Genomic DNA, 16,768 nt, shown 5'->3' with positions numbered 1-16,768 from the left:
TGCTGGCCCTAATGACTATCTTCTAATGAATAGTATATGGTTAAACTGGTGGGATCTCATTTCTGAGATAAGCTATAAAAGTTCAGGATCCCTCAAAAGCTCATGCAATTGCCAAAAAGTTTCAAATTTGTCTATGCTTGGATGTTTTGCTTCTTTATATTTTATTTAAATTCTTCATGCTTACGTAAGTATCTATTCTGCTGAGTGCACAGACTGCCTTATTCATTACTGAACCTTCAAAATACATTATTTGCTCTTTAGTGAACTTTCATTAAGTCAGTATTTGGTCACAATTTTATTTTTGATTCAATAGTCTTACCTGCTCTAAATTTTCTATCTCTAAAACACCCTATGAGCTATAATTGCCAGAGTTTTTTTTTTAATAACTTGTATTTGTTGTACAACTTAAGGCTGTATACTGCATAATTTAGTAAAGATACAGGCATACAAGCTATTGAAAGGCACTTCTCTCTCAGTTTTATATCATCGTGGCATGAATTCCAATATTACACTCCTTTTATTTTTTAATTAAAACCTCTACATAAGTGATTTAGTATGCATGCCATCATGATACTTAAAGATTTTCCATAGTTACTCTTTGATGAGTTTGAGCTTTTATGAGAACATTTTAAGTGTCAGCATTTTCCTTATCAGAAATATTGTGTCTTGTTATGAAAAAAGATATACACAGTTCATAAATAAGTGTAGCATTTTAAAAGTAGGATTTAAAAACTTAGACCTTTATTTCAGGAATTCTTAACTTATTTACTCATAAATACAACACATAACTATTTAACAAAATGACAAGAAAAAGACATAATTATTGAAAAGTTATCATTGAAGACAAGTGGGGTTTTTTTGTTTGTTTTTGTTTGTTTGTTTGTTTGTTTCCTTAAGGATATTTTATAGTCTACAGTTATCAGTGAACTGAAAGATCTCACTCATTTGAAAATGTTAATAAGTCTGTCCACAAAACTTAAAACAATAAAACACTATTTCTTAATTTCCCTTTTCCCCACAAATCTATTTTGGAATAAAAATACATAATCTCAGTTTATGCTATAGGCATTCTTTCCCTCTAGGTTTGAAAAAAAGGTGTGGGTCAAGTTAAGAATAATTTTGGTAGCCTCTTCATCAAATACTTTAATGTTAGCCAATGTTTTCCATCTCTTGATGGAAATCTCTTGAGATTTTGTCTGTTGTCATATTTGAAGTGTTGCTTCTATTTAGTGACATGCTCAAGTAACATCATGAAAGCAAAAATGTATGGTTTATTAGAAGAATCAAAAAATATTTTTCCCAAATCAATGCCATACAAGTATATAGTATCTTATAATTAATGTATCTTAGTTTACTACACTTATCATTCAACCAATGCCCTGTACACACATACACACATTCACAGGGCGTATATGTTCATGTAATAAGCATGTTATATATATACACATACATATGTATATATATATGTACACAATAAACACATTCATACATTGCATATACAAATGCTAATGGATTAAGTATATACATACTCATAGCCCCTTATACATATGCATGTACATTCACACCACATACATAACTTAATGGATTTATAAATAATAATGTTTGAAAATTATCAAAACTGAGAAATGAATTTAGTAAAGTCACAGACTATGAATTAAAATTATAAGATTAATATGCAGAAAAATATTGAGTTTCTTTACAATAATAAAGAAGTAGCAGAAAGAGAAATTAAGAAAATAATCCCATTTACACTTGCACTAAAAATAATATAATACCTACTTATAAACCTAACCAAGGAAGTGTAACACTTGTACTACAAAAACTATAAAGCACTGATAAAATAAATTGAAGATGACACATACAAATGGAAAGGTAATCTATGCTCATGGATTGGAAGAACCCATATTATTAACATATCCATACTACCCAAAGCAATCAATAGATTTAATGCAATCCTTATCAAAATACCTACAACATTTTTCATAGAACTAGAACAAACAATCCTAAATTCATATGGAACCATTAAAGATCACAACGAGCCAAAGCATTCCTGAGAAAGAACAAAGCTGGAGGTATCACAATCCTACAGATCTAAGATATACTACAAAGCTATGGCTATCACAATCCCACAGATTTAAGATATACTACAACGCAATGACAATCAAAACAGTATGAAACTGGCACAAAAATAGACACATAGATCAACAGAACAGAATAGAGAGCCCAGAAATAAACCTGCAGTTATATGGTCAATTAATCTATAGAAAAGGAGGCAGGAATATGCAATGGGAAAAAGACCATCTCTTCAACAATGGTATTGGGAAAACTGGACAGTTACCTGCAAAAACAAAATTGAGACTGTACTATTTTCATACACCATACACAAAAATAAATTCAAAATGGATTAAACACTTAAATGTAAGACCTGACACCATAAGACTCCTAGAAGAAAACATAGGCAGTAATTTCTTTGACATCAGCCATGGAAACATTTCTCTAGATATATCTTCTCAGGCAAAGGAGACAAAAACAAAATTAAAGCTTTGAGACCACACCAAAATAAAAACAAAACAAAACAAAACTTCTGCACAGCAACGGAAATCATCAACAAAATGGCAAGGCAACCTACTGAATGGGAGAAGATATTTGCAAATGACATATCCAATACAGGATTAATATCCAAAATATGTAAAGAATTTATACAACTCAAAACCAAAAAAACAATCTGATTAAACAATAAGCAGAGTACCTGAATAGGCAGTTTTCCAAAGGATACATAAATGGCCAACAGACACATGAAAATATGTTCAACATCACTAATCATCGGAGAAATATAAATCAAAACCACGACAAGATATCACTTCACAACTGTAGGAATGGCTAGAATCAGAAAGACAAGTAGTAACAAGCATTGGTGAGGATGTGGAGGAAAAAAAAAACAACCTTGTGCACCATGAATGGGAATATAAATTAGTGCAGCCACTGTGGAAAACAGTATGGAGTTTTCTCAAAAAAATAAAAAGAAATATCAAATAATTCAGCAATTCCACTCCTGGATATTTACCCAAGGAACATGAGGACACTAATTCAAAATATATATATATATATAAGTACCCTTATATTTATTGCAGTTTTATTTACAATAGCCAAGATATGGAAGCAACCCAAGTGTCCATCCATAGATTAATGGATTATATACACATTGGAATATTACTCAGCCATATAAAAGAATGAGATCTTGCCATCTGCAACAAAAGGGATGGACTAGAGTGTAAAATGCTAAGTGAAATAAGTCAGACAGAGAAGACAAATATCATATTATTTCACTCATGTAGAATTTAAGAAACAAAACAAATGAACAAACTAAAAAACAAAAAGACAAAAAAAGAGAGTCTTAAATACAGAGAACAAACTGGTGGTCGCCAGAGGGGAGGTGAGTGATGGGATGGATGAAATAGATATAGGGAATTAAGAGTACACTTATTGTGATGAGCACTGAATAATGTATAGAGTTGTTGAATCATTATATTGTGCACCTGAGACTAACATAACACTATATGTTAATTATACTTCAATTAAGAAATGTTATTGACCAAAAAAAAAAAAATCAAGTTTACAGTAATAAAAGCTCTTCTAAAATGATGAAACAGTAAAGAAACAGTGGTGGCAATGTATTTCTCTCTTGAGTTTTAGACATATTACATCAGGAGATGAACCCTATCCATAGAGAATTTGAACAAACACTACAAATAAAACCATTCAGATTGTTTAACTACTTTTGAAACATCACCATAAAACTATTAATATGTCTTTGAATCATTTTTGTAAATGTTGTGAGAACAACTGTGTTTTTGACTGATAACTCCTCTGCCAGCCAAGGTCGTACCGAGGAATGTCAGGTTGGGATAAAAAAGAGAGATTTACACAGTTCTGGTTTTTTTCAGCTTAAATTTGTCATTCAGTTTGAAAATCTCTTTCCATAATTGCTTCAATTGCAGCTAGGTAAGTGTTTCAAGATGTTCATTCCAAACTGTGGACCGACATTGTCAATGATCACAGAGTTTTAGAAATGGGATTGATCAGTGGATTATCTGGTCCAGTGCTTTTGGCTGGCAGATGAGCTGATGTAAATTAATTATCTAAAAACTTTGTGGTTTAGAGAATGAAAAAGGGAATCATTATTATTCCAGGGGAGGAAACTGAGGCATGAAGACATTAAATGAGATGCCAACTGTATTAGAACTTGTTACTTGTAGTCAGGACTAAAATATAGTCTGCGAGTATCTCATGTAGAGCTTTCCTATCCCATCTTAATACTGTTGATGATTTTGAAGTGTCATCTAGATGTGGAAAGATAATAATTTAATAGGAAAGAGATACATTCCCTGGCTCTCTGGAAAACAAACATATTGCCATCTGATGTTTACAGGTAAAGGTGGATTTTGAATGTCACTGCTTGAAGAGTCCTGAGAAGTTTTATTGAGGTGAACTCCAGAAGGAAAAGAATGATGTCATTGCAGGATGTGTGTTTAACAGACTTTATTTTAGTTGTAATATTTTGCCTATGCAACATATAATAAGATTATTTTTTACAAAATGTGTTTATAGGCTTCAGTCTAGCATCTAGCCACACTGACTAAACAAATGTAATTGCTCTGAATGAACTCTAAATAGCTTTCAACATTTCATTACAAAGCAATTACATCGAGTCTTTCCCAGTGTTTTTGGCATGGCTTTTTAAAAAAAGAAATTACACAAACAGGTGAAATCGACCATTATGAAATATAACCCACATGCCTAAAAAAGCAAGCTTTCACGGTGACAGAGAGGTAGGGGGGGATTTAAGTCAAATGATAAACAAACAGTTTAATGTTAAGGTAACTGCACAGAAAGAATTCAGCATGCTTACTCAAGGTAAGTTTATTTTTTGAAAAGGGAATATTTACTTAAATTTACAATGCTATGAGGTACTACAAAATTTATTAGACATTCCTTAAAAGTTAAGTGACAATCAACCTCTTGTAAATCCATATTAAAAAAAAACATTTGGCTTTTGTAAAGCAAAACATAACTGCATATTTGTCTGGATTTTGGAAGATCATAATTGTTTAATTAACCCCTATTGAGTGATTGAGTGTTACTGTGTTGCAGGAACTGCTCTAAGCATTATATATATATATATATATATATATATATATATATGCATATCCTCAAATATGTATCAAAATAATCCTATGAGGTAGTTGTTACTATTATCCTTGTTTTTACAGATGGGGAGACTGAGAGATGGGAAACAGAGAGTTTGAATAATTTTTGTTCAAGATCAAGCAGCCACTGATGGAAGGTCAAGGTTAAAACATAGGCACTCTGGTGCCTGAGTCCATGATCGTAATTGTTTTTTGTGCTACCCACTCTTAGTAAGGATACTATGTGTAGATTTGACATAGGTCTGGGGATTTTGTGATGAAAAGAACGGTGAGCTGTTAACATAATAACATAACTAGGCATAACTTCGAAAAATATCATAGTACACATTTGGCCTTAGGTCTATGCCTCTTAAAAATTTTTTTTAATGTTTATTTATTTTTGATAGAGAGAGAAAGAGAGAGACAGAGCATGAGTGGGGGAAGAGCAGAGAGAGAGGGAGACACAGAATCTGAAGCAGGCTCTAGGCTCTGAGCTGTCAGCAAAGAGCCAGATGTGAGGCTTGAATCCATAAGCCATGAGATCATGACCTGAGCTGAAGTTGGACACTTAACCGACTGATTAGGTTTATGCCTGTTAATATGGCTTTTAAAAAATGAAACATCAACGATCACATAGTACATATGAACTATTTATTTTATTTATTTTTTAAGTTTATTTTTTATTTATATTGAGAGAGAGATAGAGAGCAAGAGCGGGAGGGGCAGAGAGGGGAAGAAACAGAATCACAAGCAGGCTCTGTGCTGTCAGTGCAGAGCCTGATGCAGGGCTTGAACTCAGGAACTGTGAGTTCATGTCCTGAGCCAAAGTCAAGAGTTGGACACTTAACTGACTGAGCTGCCCAGGGGCTCTGAACTCTTTATTTTAATTGAAAACTGTTCATTTAAAGATAGGTTTTATCTGGGGCCTAGAATCTTGGGTGATTCACATACCCCTTGTGATGGTCTATTCCTTCTGTGTGAAGATGTGAGAACGTGCATCTGAGTATTTTTCTGGGAAAAATATTTCTTTCATTAGATTGTTAAAGGGATGCATAGTTTACCTAATATTTAGAACAGGGTGGGAAAACTTTTTCAGTAAAGGCAAATATTTTAGGCTTTGTGGGCCATATATTGTCTCTTCTGCAACTGCACAACTCTGCTGCTATAGAGAAAAAGCAGCCGCAGACAATACATAAAAGTAGGAGTATGCAGTGTGCCAGTAACATTTTTATATGTACTTCGAAATCTGAATTTTATGCAATCCCTATGTCACAAAATATTATTGTGCCTTTGATTGTCAATCATTTAAAAACCTAAAAGACAATCAACGAAAAACCCACAGAACAAAAATAGCTTAGGGACAATAAAAAGTAAGCAGCAGGCCAGGTGTGGCTTATGGGCCATCAGGTAATTTGTTAGAAATGCAAATTCTCAGGTGTCTTTGAAAATATACTGAATCAGAAACTTCAGGATTGGGCCCAGCACATGCTGCAGTTTGAACCACTGGTTCTCAATCATTGTTGTAATGTTTCACGTCACCCATCCATCCATCCATCCATCCCTTATAATTAATGCTTTGAGAACGTAATTGTAATGCACCAGGAATACAATGGAGAAAGTACTATATTTCTTTCTCATAGATGCAAGAATAATTCTTCCATAAAACAAAAGATAGTAATTTTCTGACAATAACATACTTTTTGAAATACATTTTATATCATATCATGGTCATATATATATATATATATATATATATATATACACACACACACACACACATTCCTGAAACAAAATAACACAAATCAATTTATGCCCTTAATATGTGTGATGCACTCTTTGATATCTTCTGTTCTATTTCTGTTGTATTCAACCCCGTAAATTGATTTTATAATTCACTGATAGATCATAACTCAGTTTGAAAAATATTCCAATAAAATGTGCTCACCAGGGCAAATTCCTTGTTGAGAATCATCTGTTCAACTAAAGATGACTCATTATGGAAGAGATGAGGCTGCATATGGCTCCACATGTGAGGAAACCACCAGAACTCATCTACAGACCGAAGCAAAAGGTCATCGCCTTCATCTTCCTCTTCAGTCCCTGTAAAACATAAAGTTAAAAAGGGTTTAAACGCAAATTTCATACTAGCTTGAAGATTATGTTTGTCAGGTTTTTATTCTTCTTCTTATTACTGATATGTAAATCCAATTTTGCATTGTTCTCAATAATAATAAAAAGAAATGACCATAGTCTAAATTATATCAGGGGCAATGTGGCTGGGGGTTGGGATGAGTTGGGGTAAGTGTGGTAGCCCCAAGTTCAGATAGGTGTTTAATTTAGAATTTAGGGGTATTTTATCACTGACACTGTTTAGAATTGCTAGTATATGATGATAATAATAAGTAGACTTCATTTGAGACTATTTATTTATTTACTTATTATTTGAGAGAAAGAGCACAAGTGGGGGGAGGGGATAGAGGGACAGAGAGAGAGAGACAGAGAGAGGGAGAGAGGGAAAGGGAATCTCAAGAAGGCTCCGAGCTTAGCACAGAGCCCAATGTGGGGCTCGATCCCATGATCCAAGGCTCGTGACCTGAGCTGAAACCAAGAGTCGGGCCCTCAACAGGACTGAGCCACCCAGGCACCCTGAGACAACTTATTTTTGTTTTAAAATGATCGGCTGAGGAGGTTGGGTGGCTCAGATGAAGCATGGGACTAGATTTCAGTTCAGGTCATGAACTCACAGTTCTGAGCCCCGCATGGGCTCTGCACTGAGAACACAGAGCCTGTTAGAGATTCTCCTTCTTTCGCTGCCCCTCCCCTGCTCTCACTCTCTGTCTCTCTCAAAATAAATAAATAAGCCATAAAAAAATTATCAGCTGATAATTCTCTTCCTTTTTGTATACACAGGGGAAACCTAATCAGAGATCTTTTTTTTATTCTTGAAAATATTCTTGTATATGCATCTAAAATTGAGCTTAAAATTTAACTGATGAAGTTTGTTAATTTTTTTCTGATTACAAAAGCAACATAAGCTTATTGAATAAGTGAAAAGCACAGACTAGTGATATATGATGCCCCAAAACAAAATAAAAACAAAGATCATCACCTAAAACTGGTAGAAACATTTGGTGCTTTTGTTTTAAAACTTTTTCTACTTACTTTAAAAAAAATCAGCTAACATTGTATAATTACTTTTGTATCCTTACATCTTAACATAAATATTATGAACATACATATTTCCTATTTTGATATCAATATTTCATAAAACATGAACAATGAAGTTATTAACACAATAGAAACTTGACTTGAGAACTTAAAACTGATATAAAGTTCTCATCCTTGGGGCACGTTGGTGGCTCTGTCAGTGTCCAACTTTGGCTCAGGTCATGATCTTGTGGGTCATGAGTTCAAGCCCTGAGTCAGGCTCTGTGCTAACAGTTCAGAGCCTGGAACCTGCTTCAGATTCTGTGTCTCCCTCTCTCTCTCTGCTCCTCCCCTGCTCATACTCTGTCTCCCTCTCAAAAATAAATAAACATTAAAAAATTAAAAAAAAAATCCTCTCATCCTCTATTAGGAAAATCTGTTAACAGTGCTCAAGGCATAGTAAAAACCATTTGTCATGCCACAAGTGGAAAAAAAAAAAAGAAATAACAACTTACTTCTACAGGAATTCACTTTGTCACAGCTACCCACAAATATTTTCACTGTATGAAATCATATAGTTTTTGTACAGTTTTACAGTATGCAGTTTAATTTTAAAATGTTCTGAATCAATAATGTAAGAATTGATTCTTGTTTGGTCTAGATATTTAACTAAGTGAATTAAAATAACAGATATGGCTTATTGTGTGAGGTGTATTTATTTGGTTTATTTTTCTACAACATAGTATGCTTTACAGACAGCAGCTAAATTTAATATTAAGCAAATAAATATTAAAAAACAAAGGCATTTCTTTTTTTTTACTAAACGTTTTTATTTATTTTTGAGACAGAGAGAGAGCATGAGCAGGGGAGGATCAGAGAGAGAGGGAGACACAGAATCCGAAACAAGCTCCAGGCTCCGAGCTGTCAGCACAGAGCCCGACGCGGGGGCGAACCCACGGACCGGACCGTGAGATCATGACCTGAGCCGAAGTCAGATGCTTAACCGACTGAGCCATCCAGGTGCCCACAAAGGCATTTCTTAAAGGAATTTTCTCCAGACATTGCATTTCTGTGTCCCATAATAAAGATTTCACTGATCATGCAGTAAGTAGCGCCGTGAAATGGTGAAAATAAATATTTGGTGTCAGTAAGTACAGAAGTAGGGTCCCTGCCTCTGCCATTTACTTGACTATGCCCTCTTGTACAAGTTAACTCCTCTGAGTCTCAGTTTCCTGGTTCAAAATGGGGATTTAATGTCTATCTCATTGGGTCTTTGTGAAAAGTCAATGAGATCAATTTATTAAAGCACTAATATCGTGAGTTGCAGATAGCAAGCACATTGTAAATATCAGGATATCTCTCTTCTTAAAAGTAATATCTACTAGTTTATACTTGCAGTGTTCTAAATTCATATATTTTTACAAATCTTGAAACCATTGCCTGCCTAGAGTATAAATTTCTAAAAGTCAGAGATTGGATTTCTTTAACTTGCACTATATCATACCACTTCCCAAAGCAGTAAATAGGTGAATAATTTAATTCAGTCCATAATAATATAACATCAGAGTTTTCGTATGTATGCTGAAGTAGATGTCATTTTTAAATTTTTTTTATTTTTTATTTTTAATTTTTGTTACATTTATTTATTTTTGAGAAACAGAGTGAGACAAGGAGTGAGCGGGGGAGGGGCAGAGAAAGAAGGAGACACAGAATCCGAAGCAGGCTCCAGGCTCTGAGCAAGCGGTCAGCACAGAGCCTGATGCAGGGCCGGAACCCACAAATCCTGAGATCATGACCTGAGCCCAACTGGCATGACTCAGATGCTCAACTGACTGAGCCACCCAGGTGCCCCAGTAGATGCCAATTTTCGTGTGTATTTATGTATATGCATTATTTCTGGGATACAGTTCATAATGCATATTTCTTAAAAGTTGTAAGGACCACCAGGATTAGAGTTTGGGCACCGCAGTACTAGAGCAGTTGCTACTAAACAAAGGGTAAAAAATGGAAGTTTTGAATGTGATAAAAGTCTTATGAACAAGGTGAGCAGACAGTATCCTTGATTTTTGTTAACTTTAGCTAAAATTGTTAGTATGAAGGACTTGCCATTCATGGACTCTTGTTAATATAGACAATATCAAACACTGAAATCCAGATGAAGAGAAGTTTATCAATTCCTTATATGGATTTTAAGCAGGAAGTGTTTAGACCAAGTGTTTATTATAGCCATAATTCACCCACTGAGGCACAGATTAGAAAGTTACTTTATGTCACATGCGATGAATGAATCAATCAATAGTTCTCCCACTCTTCTGTTGTGCTTTGAATATAGAATGTTTGAGAATTACTTCCATTCACTTTAAACTTCACTGATTGTTACTGAAAGTAGCAGGAAGCACAAAATACATACTTGACCAGGAAGGAGGTCAATCCCTCCATTTAAGGAAAATTTGCAGACTATTGATGTAAACAAATACATGACTGATCATAAAATCTTACTAATTTTTATACTAGCGATTGTATCAATTTATAAACATGCTTCACAAAGTTGAGAGTAGTATCTAAAACCTTATTTTTTCACTTCATAGATTAATTTCCCATTAGCCTTTCTCCTACTTTATACAGTTTTATAATTCAAAGCCTTGTGAGGCAAGCTTACAACACTAGAAATAACTTAATGAAAAATATGATACCAAATCATGCTGAGGCCCCACAGCAGAATTTCACGTTTTAAAATCCAACTAAATGAAAATATTAAATTTTTGAATCACCATAAACAAGTATTTATTTATAGCTTATTTATGCCTAAATTATATGTGAGGATATAATTTGTAGTTTATACATGACTAGATTTAACACAAGTTACAATTCTTTGTAACACAAGAATTTGTGTTAATATTAAGCCTTTCACTTCTAATCTAATCTAGATTCAAATCAACATCATTATTAATTAAAAATATAGTATTTTTTGTTCTCATTGAACAGTTATTCCCTTTTACTCCTTCCAATTCTCAAAAAATAGGAAGTTTTAAATTCAGAAGTAAAATATTGAAGAATTCACTTTTTGTTATCACTTGTGGAAGATCTTATAATGAGATAACAGCATGCCTCTAAAAGTCCTTTAAGTCTGCCCATATAATAATAATTTTAGCAAGATCTGGGCTATAGGTTAATTCCCAGAAGGCAACATTAAAATGCAATTTATAAAATTCCAGTGTCTGCATTATTGCTTTTGTACAAATGTCTGCCTTATATTTGTTCATTATGTATGAAATATTGTAATTCCTAAATGGTAAGAAGATGTTGTAATTTTCTTTGTATATTGACTCTGGCATGGTTTCATATAGGTGGGTATAGATAAACTAATTTTAACTATTACACTAAGTAAAATAACCGTGTGGTGATAAAAATCAATTAAAAGTTACCTAATAGGGGCACCTGGGGAACTTAGTTAAGCATCCCACTTTGGCTTAGGTCACGTTCTCAGGGTTTGTGAGTTCGAGACTGGCATCAGGTTCTGTGCAGAGCCTGCTTCAGATCTTCTGTCTCCCTCTCTCTCTTCCCCCCCCCCACTCATTCTCTCTCTCTCTCTCTCTCTCTCTCTCTCTCTCTCTCTCTCTCAAAAATAAACATTAAAAAAATTACCTATCTATAGTTACCTATTAGCTCTAGAAGTAATCAATTCAACAAAGCTGCGGAATAAAAAATCAGTATACAGAAATCTGTTGTAGTTTCATACATGAATACACTACCCACTAACAAAAGAACAGATAGAGAAATTAAGAAAACAATGCAATCACACTTGCACCAAAAATCAGAAAATACCTAGGAATAAACCTAACCAAGGAGGTGTAACATCAGTACTCTAAAGACTGTAAGACATTGATGAAAGAAATAGAAGATGAAGAAATTGCAAACAAATGGATATAATGCTGATGGACTGGAAGAATTAATATTGTTAAAATGTCCATACTACCCAAAGCAATCTACAGATTCAATGCAATCTGTATCAAAATGTCAATGGCATTTTTCACAGAACTAGAACAAATAAAATTTGTATGAAATCACAAAGATCTCAAATAGTCAAAGCAATCAAGAAAGAAGAGCAAAACTGGGAATATCACAATCCCAGATTTCAAACTATACTACAAACCTATTATAATCAAAACAGTATGGTACTAGCACAAAAATATACACAGAGCAATAGAACAGAATAGAGAGCCCAGAAAGAAACCCATACTTACATGGTCAATTAATCTATGACAAAGGAAGCAAAAATATACAGTGAAGAAAAGACAGTCTCTTCAATAAATGGTGTTGGAAAAACCGGACAGCTATATACAAAAGAATGAAACTGGGTCACTTTCTTACAGCATACACAAAACAAACTCAAAAGGGATTGAAGATATAAATATAATACCTTAAACAATAAAACTCCTAAAATAAAACATAGGCAGTAATCTCTTGAACATCATCTTCAGCAATAATTTTCTGTATATATCTCTCCAGTCAAGAAAAGTAAAGCAAAAATAAATTTATTTTTGGGACTACATCACACGACAGAGATTTTGCAGATCAAAGGAAACCAACAATAAAACAAAAAGGCAACCTACTGAATGGGAGAAGATATTTGCAAATGATATATCTGATAAAGAACTCCTGAAAATACCAAAAATTCCACAAATAATCCAATTAAAATGGGCAGAGGTACTGAATAAACATTTTCCCAAAGACCTCAGATGGCCAAAAGACATGTGAAAGGATACATCTCTAATCATCAGGGAAATGCAAATCAAAACCATGATGAGATATCACTTCACACCAGTCAGAATGGCCAGTATCAAAATATAAGAAATAGGAAGTGATGGCAAGGATGCGGAGAAAAGAGAATCCTTGTGCACTGTTGGCAGGAATCTGGTGCAGCCACTATACAACACAGTACAGAGGTTCCTCAAAAAACTAAAACTACAGCTACAAATCCAGTAATTCCTCTTCTGGGTACTTACACAAGGAAAAAGAAACCCACTAATTTAAAAAGATATATGAACACCTTTGTTTACTGCAGTAGTATTTATAATAGCCAAGATACAGAAGAAATCGAACTGTCTATCCATAGATGAATGGATAAAGAAGATGTGGTATATATACCCAATGGAATGTTACTCAGTTGTAAAGAAATAATGAAATCTTAGCCATTTGGGACAACATGGATGGATAGCATGCTAAATGAAATAAGTCAGAGAAAGATAAATATCATATCATTTCACTTATAAGTAAAATCTGAAAAACAAAACAAACAACAATATCAACAACAATGACAAAAAAGAGAAACAAATTCATATATAGAGAGAACAAAATAGCCGTTGCCAGAAGGGACAGGAGTGGCAGGTGGGTGAAATAGGGTGAAGGGGATTAAGAGGTATAATCTCTCTGTTATAAAATAGATAAATTACGGGGATAAAAAGTATAGCATGGGGAATATAGTCAATAACATTGTAATAACTTTGGTGACTGTGGAAACCACACTTATCATGGTGAACAAATTGTAATGTATGTAATTTTCAAATCACTATGTTGTACACCTGAATCTAATATATCGTATGTCAGTGATACTTCAATTAAAAATTAAGAAAATTAATTTCAGAAAATGTGTTCAGTACATTGCATTGCCTATAAAACTTCAAAAAGACACATGTAGAAAATATATCTCTAAGAATGCCACTTGTATCTATAAATAAGGAGAGTTTACTATTTCATTGTATATATATGTTTACAATGCATTGCTTCACTGAATGTAAGGCACATACATAAAAGTTGTTTCTAAAAATGCTACTTCTACATGTGAATAAGAACAGTGTTATTTCAGTTAATGATTGCATTTGCCACACTGTAGTACTTTAAAACTCTCTTTAAAGGTAAACAAAAATACAAATAAATAAGTAAATAAAATGAATGAATAAATGAGTGCATGGATGCATGTTACCTATGATTTCATAATTAGAAAATACAGCTATGTGAATTATTCAGTTTAATTCTTTGATAAAATTTGATCTTATATAAAAATACTTTTTAAAGTGATAGTAATAAAAAATAGCACTTAGAGGGGCGCCTGGGTGGCGCAGTCGGTTGAGCGTCCGACATCAGCCAGGTCACGATCTCGAGGTCTGTGAGTTCGAGCCCCGCGTCAGGCTCTGGGCTGATGGCTCAGAGCCTGGAGCCTGTTTCCGATTCTGTGTCTGCCTCTCTCTCTGCCCCTCCCCCATTCATGCTCTGTCTCTCTCTGTCCGAAAAATAAATAAACGTTGAAAAAAAAAAATTTTTTTTTTTAAAAAAATTAAAAAAAAAAAATAGCACTTAGAACATATTCTAGATGAGGGCGATATTATTATTCTTCTCATTTGGAGATGCAGAAACTGAGGCAAAGAAAGTTTAAATAACCTGTTTATGTTCACAAAGCTAGTAAATGTCAAAGTCTGGATTTGAACAAAAGCAATCTGTTGCTAATACCTACTCTTTGAACCAATACTTTATACAAAAAATCAAAAACTAAAAGCAAACAAAAGTGAATGATTGTAATACCTTTTTTTTACTTTCATGTTTGAAAGGTAATAGTTTTATATAAAGGATCTATATTTTTGTAAAATGAATTCTCATTAAAAATATTAACACAATTCACAAATATCCATGGAGTAATTGATTGAATCATATTAATTTATTATTAATTATAAAGAGTGACAATTGTCACTAGAAATTATGCCCTATGAAAAATCATACTTATAGCCCTTTATCCCTAGAAGGCATCTTAATGTTGTAATGTCTTTATTCTTTAATCGAGCTTTCATTGTGCAATTCCAATCAAGATTTACATATTCCCAGACTAAAACTCTTTATTTCAAACTCCACACTTTTTTTCCCGTTTTAATCAACAGTATGTCCTTCCTCTTTCAATTTGGCACCTGTGAGTGGCTGACTGTTAGGGAATGCTTAGCGATATGTCCTTTTTGGGTGAGATTGTTTTTAGCACGTGAAGGACAGAGAAACTGAACAGGAAAGAATACATGGAAAATACAAATAAGTGAAGCAGTCTAAGAAATGAAGAATCTATCATTATTACACTGGGCATATGTGATTAAATGTCTTCAAAACAATGAGGCTCATCAATCAGCATCCTCATGCATTGGGAAATCAGAACATCCTGGGAGAGAACAGAGACAATCATTGTGACAAGGCCATCTTCTAATAGTTACACATCACAGCAGAGTGCAAGTATAAGGAAAGCACTTCCCTGATTTGCAAACTTTTTCCCATACAGTTGAGCCTCCATATAAGAACGTGACTAGATAAGATAAAGGTATGACCTCCCTGTAGTGGGCATCACCATGTTATTCCATCCTAGAGGAAACCTTGGTATCTTTGGGTAAATTAATAACTACTTAACGTAGTAAGTAAGATGCACTTTTGAAATACAAAATATTTATTTTTGCTCTTCAATGATTCAATGGATGCCAATCAATGAAAGTTTCATATTCACGTGAAGGAAAGTAAACTTCTGGGATTTAGGAATGCATGTGTGTATATATACATGCATTCATAAAGTGTAACCTAAATGTATGGTCTCTAAAGTGTACTACTACATAACACAACATAACAGAATAGAATTTCTTCCATTATTTTTGTTAGGTTAGTACCAACATAAGGAGTCAATAAGGTCTTTTTAAAAGATATAATTAAAATGACTTTTTGTACCTTCCTCCAACAACTATCCCTGTGATATTAACTAGTGTCTTGTTCATTTCCTAGTGGATGTGTACTGTGTACATGTTCAGGATCATAAAGAAGAAATGGGAAGTGTTATAACCTGCTATCAGCATTAACTCTGTGAATGTCTGCCAGGTTTAATAGGTCTGAATATGAAAAGTAAATAAAAGACCTGAGGCAGTTATCCAGATATATTTCAACCAAAAGAATGGCTTGACTTGTACTATCTAGCTATTTAAGACAAAATAGCATTGTTTGTGTGTGAACTTCAAATAATCCCATAATTTTCCCCCTGTGTGAATAGATATAGCCTTTAGAGTTATCTGCTTTATAACTTCAGAGTCAGAGCTTCTTAGGCCTGAACTCATTTCTTGAGGGGGCTTTTGAAGAAGATTTACAAAACTATGTCTATTTTCAAAATTGTAAGCTGGAATTGCTTTGCTTGTGCAGATAGGATGACCCAAATCTCTTTCTGCAAAATGTCCTTTTAAAATATGCAATCATTTGATTTATCAACTGGCCTAAATACTAATTTTCCTTCTATTACTTTAAACAGATTTACATGTTTCAAAGCGGGAGGGAAAAAGCATTAAATAAAAGCCAATAAGACATTGCTGCTTCAATATTCTAATAAACCATGCTGAGCCTCTTTGGGTAAACATTAAAAAGCTTCTTTG

General features: G+C 33.7%; 1 protein-coding gene across 1 annotated transcript in view; it reads right to left on the bottom strand.

Moving 5' to 3' along the window:
* The window catches only part of LOC125163264 (bifunctional heparan sulfate N-deacetylase/N-sulfotransferase 4-like), a 427,047-nt gene that overhangs the window by 128,292 nt on the left and 281,987 nt on the right, over positions 1–16,768 (bottom strand). The window contains exon 5 of the mRNA XM_047854786.1: positions 7,132–7,286. Within this exon, the coding sequence (XP_047710742.1) occupies positions 7,132–7,286 (155 nt within the window). The remainder of the gene's footprint in view (positions 1–7,131; positions 7,287–16,768) is intronic.

Source organism: Prionailurus viverrinus, chromosome B1 (assembly GCF_022837055.1).
Source record: "Prionailurus viverrinus isolate Anna chromosome B1, UM_Priviv_1.0, whole genome shotgun sequence".
In the NCBI taxonomy this organism is placed as follows: Eukaryota; Metazoa; Chordata; class Mammalia; order Carnivora; family Felidae; genus Prionailurus; species Prionailurus viverrinus.
The sequence above is the reverse complement of the archived record's forward strand: the minus strand, read 5'-3'. Positions and strand labels throughout refer to the sequence as shown.